Source organism: Cystoisospora suis (assembly GCF_002600585.1).
Source record: "Cystoisospora suis strain Wien I chromosome Unknown contig_1829, whole genome shotgun sequence".
NCBI classification, from domain to species: domain Eukaryota; phylum Apicomplexa; class Conoidasida; order Eucoccidiorida; family Sarcocystidae; genus Cystoisospora; species Cystoisospora suis.
The window spans coordinates 69,071-73,983 of record NW_027154629.1 but is presented as its reverse complement, the minus strand read 5'-3'; the positions used below and the strand labels follow the sequence as shown (position 1 = coordinate 73,983).

At 53.8% G+C, this 4,913-nt stretch overlaps 1 protein-coding gene across 1 annotated transcript; it reads right to left on the bottom strand.

Annotated features, from left to right (window-relative positions):
* Positions 1-162: 162 nt before the first annotated feature.
* CSUI_004071 (amino acid transporter) lies at positions 163-4,250 on the bottom strand. Its single transcript, XM_068064266.1, has one exon. It carries the CDS (start codon positions 3,192-3,194, stop codon positions 1,335-1,337), a length of 1,860 nt encoding a protein of 619 aa, XP_067923768.1. The 5' UTR covers positions 3,195-4,250; the 3' UTR covers positions 163-1,334.
* Between the last annotated feature and the right edge of the window lie 663 nt (positions 4,251-4,913).

The following is a 4,913-nucleotide window of genomic DNA, read 5'->3' as shown; positions in this document are numbered from 1 at the left end:
GTGTCGTGCCTTTCATGAACAGACTGGGTCGACTTCACTGATGTTCTTGTGGCAACCTTTACGGGTGATGACTGCGCGGCGCAGGACAACCCCGGTTGCGAACTGCTCCTCGGCACTCAGCCCCCACCGGCGGCACCCTGTGACAGTTTGGCGCGACATCGTGTCTCAGGTTTTCGTTTCATTCTTTTGCCGAGTCTGTTGTCCTTTTGCCGCGTGTTTGCAACGCACAAACACCTCAAACTCACTTCCGACAATGACTGGTTCTCTCCAAAGAAATCAAGGGTTGAGGATTTCTGTCGGCCCTCGGCGCCCTGCAGCTGCGTCGTCCCGCCCCCTGTCACGGGCACGCGTTCTGGCAAGGCCCACCGGGAGAAAAAGGGGACTGCCTCTGCTTGAGAAATCGAAGGCTTCCGACACTTATGACGACATGCCTTGCTTCGGATCGAGACAGAGGAAGCGCCGCATGAGTCCGAAAAAAAATGCGACGGCATTACACCGGCACACGAGTTCCTGTAGCCCTCCGCATACCTTGGCGAAGCATAGTTTCTTCCACAACGCACGGATCGCCGCATTAGTACACTCTTGGCTCTCCATGCCACACAAAAAGCACTAGCAGCGCCGTGTACACAATAGCACCTGCAGAAACAATACGATGCATTCCTACTGCTGGACATCTTCACAGAAACACTAAGGACAGATGATCATACCGAACGGACTCGAGAATTTGTGCAGAACTGACGAGAAAGTCACCACTGGCACTCCGGGAAAACAAATACCACATCCACTGTGCAGTGGTGCTGCAGTGTACAACCGAAAAGAGAGTGCCTAGTGCTCCGGAAAACGCACTGCACCGCCACAACTGACTCCAGACCGACTCACGAGCTCGCGCAGCGTGCACCCTAGACAGTTCCAACTGCAACTGTGACTAGCAAGCACGCTGTCTCCGCGGAGTCGCTCCTAAGTACCCAGTAACAGCCAAAATGGCCATTGAGTGCCTGCATTATCGGGTCCAGAGAGAACTCAGACAAACGTCCTTTTCTTAGGCGTATTTGCCCCTTTGGATTAGGTCTGTGCAAGAACACGTTGCAGCGGATAGAACACGTTTCCAGTGAAAGCTGAGCCCCAGAGGTGTCACCAGACATTGCTGGTCACGCGACCAACAAAACTCTGGTGAGTGACATTGTCTACATGCGATATATCCGCGGAGAGCCTCACACGTGCACGCCTTCACTTCAAAGCTCTATCAAGAAAGCCTCTGGTCACAACAGCGTGTCGAGTCAAATATATCTGTACAAAGGCGTCGCATCTTCGTGTATATACCTAAACCGAACACCTCAGATCTCTGCCCCGCGCCCCTCTGACTGCCCAACCTGACTGGACAAACCACGTGACGGCGGGGAAACAAATGGGGGATGCACAGCGACAGGCGCTGACCTATAGGGCCAGGGGCATTTTCGCTTCAGATACATCAATCGTCCTATCCAGATATACTGAAGCACCAAAAGCACTGACAAAGCAATCTGCATAGGCAATGGATTCCCCTTGCTTGCGCGTACCACTACATATTCGTATAGGGGGTTGCACACAAGTGACAACACCCCTCCGCACATTGCAGTGAGGCCGATGAGCTTCCCGAAGTAGGCAGGTGAGAACGTCTCTTCGATGTAAACAAATACCTGACTTGTAAATAGTGACATATAAAAGCAATACAATAAAACGGACACGTACCCCGCTGCATCGCTTTTAACGATTGACGAGAGGTACATGAGTAACCCGCAGGTGTTCACGAAGGCCACAATCCTAAGTATTCCGAAAATGTCCGCCAGTTTCCCTAAAATGATGCAAGGAATGAAGCCAAGAGGTTGCAGGATTTCCATACAGTCTACGACCCGATCGTTGAACATGCGCCTTGGCGCTTGCTGATAGAAAGCCCCAGCCCAAGCTACGCCAACGTAGTACACAACGACTAGCAAATAACGCTCCGAAAACAACTGCGTGGAAAATGAAGTCGAAGGCTCACTTCCACTGGGACTGGGCCGCTCCATCCCGTCCTCAGCTTGCAGCTTTCCCACACATGTGAGCTCGTCCCCCTGCGATTGCCTGGTTTCCGCAGCGTCAGAACTGCGCGGTGACCGACTATTCATGTACTCGGTTTTAAACACGTCTGAGACCCCAGTCTCTTGACACATCTCATCACCAGTAGTGCTGAAACTCCCGTCAGCCGCTGAGTTGTGTACTTCCTCGCTGACCCAGGTTTTTTCTTTTTCTTTCGAACTCTTTGGATAACCCTCTTTCGTCACTCCGTCTTGTCCGTACGGAACAGAAATAACAAACAAACCCTCTTCGTCTTCTTCCTCCCCAGGACGTTTACCCGAGACAAGAGTATTCGAAGCAGTGTTGACACGTTCACAGCTCCCTTGTCTCTTGTCTGGTGCATGTGTATCGCCGTCACCCCCCACAACGTAATTACGTCTGGGAAGCAGGAGTAAGGCGATAATGATACTCAGGCCTGGCCCGCAGCCGCAGTACCACAGCGATACTGTTCGCAGACTGGAATCATGTGCTCTGGCCACTGTGTCTAGTACGAGCGGCACCGCCGAGCTGGCCGAGCTAGCCGCACCCAGCACAGTTATGATCAACCCCGCTGACCCCGGAAAGAGCCTGGTTGCACACATCGTAGGAAGAAAACCTGCGTCTGCCCCGAGGCCGATTAAGGCTATCCCGCCATAGTACGACGCCCGTCCTGAACCTGAAAAGGCGAGCAGTAGCCACCCCGACAGAGACAGTGTCTGACCGAGACAAGCTGTCCATTTCGGGCCAATCCAGTCAAGCAACGCCCCTCCACAAGCACTCATAACGCAACAGAGAGCACCGGCGACCGTGTACAACTTCTGAACAGCTGCGTCCTGGGAATCACAAATATACAGGTGGCCTTCCTTCCGCAAATCAGGTTCGAACTGTCCAGTATCACGCCTGCGATAGCAGAGGGTAGAAAAACCTTCGTTCCGAAAAATGAGCGAGGCCATGGCTGGCCAGCCAAAAAACACCGCACCGGTGGTGCAGCCGCAAACGACGTAAAAAAAGAGAATAACATACCGATTCAGATCAAGCGGAGTGGGTTGCCTCGCTCCGGGGAGATCGCTCCGAGGAAGCAAGCCCCTCAACCACCAAAAGAAGCGGCGAAGGAGTGTCATTCTATATAGCTTAGCTCGCTTTTTGCTGTCCCACCCGTCTGTCCACGTTCCAGCACACCACGAAGACCTTCCTGCCGCTCCGCATAAAAATGCCGGCGGACGGGGCAGGGACCTTTTACCTCGTCAGAAACTTCAGCGATACAATCTCAGTGTGAGGTCTCTTACACGCAGGGTGCCGGAGACGGAGGAGCGGGAGACAGAAGACAAAATCTTAGGCCGCGTGCGAGGAAGCCCTTCCAACCGCCTGTTCTGATGCAAATACCACACGCCACCGGTCCGTGAAAGACCCTGACAATCGGATCAGCCGGGAACGCAACAGGATGATGACACACTCTCCTGCTCCTCCAGATCTCGACACCCGTCAACAGTAGGGTGAAGGATCTCGGCTACACTTGTGCACAGATCTGAAACACGGGTCGGTGCTTCACCGTACAGTAAATTACATGAAGCACGCGCGGACGAGCGTTAGCAGTCAGGAAGGCGCTCGCTCTTTCACGACCACAGCCAAGTAGAACCTGTTTTCACAGCTTTACAGCCGTCCACCCACCATTGCTGCTTGGACTTTCAAGAGCTACTTCGAAGCAGAAGCCGCGATACTGCCGCGCCACAACGGCGACAAACGAGCCGGCAGCAGTCTGGCCAGTCATGAGGCCAAAGCGAAGCATTCAGACTCCCTCAACGAAACGAAAAGCTCGATACTACCGCGCTTAGCAGAAAGTGTACAAGGGTCTATGTCTGCGCACCGAAGATGCGTAACCTCACAGCAAGCCAGAGAAGTCAACCGTCTCGCCTACAAGCTGTCTGAAAGACCGTGCTCCTTCGACAGTGAGAATGACTGGCCGCATTAGTTACGCGGGACGCTCTGGACAAGCGAAAGGGATATGATGCAATCCCCCCCACACTGTCACCGAAGCCGTTCTCTGGCTGTGTAAGCGCGGTAAAGAAAAAAAGCGAGGCAGACTGGGGTACTGTCGTGGGAACTGACACAACCACTCTGTTCAACAAAAAGGACGCAGAGCCCACGGAGAAAAATTAGCTGGCACAAGCAGACGCCCGTCACCGACTGTCTGCAGGACCGCGAAAATCGCTGGCTCCCACCCGTGGGGAAACGTAAAGCCTACTGGCACGACAAATGCTGAACACTCCTGTGCGGCAAAGTCACGAGGCTCTGGGGTGGTCCCCACTTCCGCCTAGCACAGATTCTGCAGTTGACTTGACCTTCCGCCCTCCGTAGCGGTACGACAGCTGCAGTAGACATGGAAGGCCAGTCGGTGAGTGAGTGTGTCTTGTCGGTTGTCTACGGTGCAGCAGTGGGTCTAGCTGGATGGCCGCTTTACCTGATGCACCGGGCTTTGAGCGTGCGACGTCGTGGAGCCCTTGCTCAAAGTTCACGTAGTCAGGGTTCACGAAGTCGCCTCTTCGCTTGTCTCAAGGCCCTACACTCCGAAGGCAGGTAACCACACCTTGTCTGTACACCCCTGCCTTTCGCAGGAGAGTTGTGCCTTTGAAGACTGCCAGTGGAGTTGTTGCTTTTTCTCTGCTACTTAGTAGGACTTATCCGTCCTAAGATCCTCAAACTGACTTTCCCCTTCTTCGGCTTACCTGTCAAAACGTTAGTACTGTAGGAGCACCACTTCCGCCCGGCACAGTGGCGTGTCCATTACGGTCGAGGGGGGGTGGCTAGTGATATGCCAGGAAAAGCCTGCAATGCTCACTCGG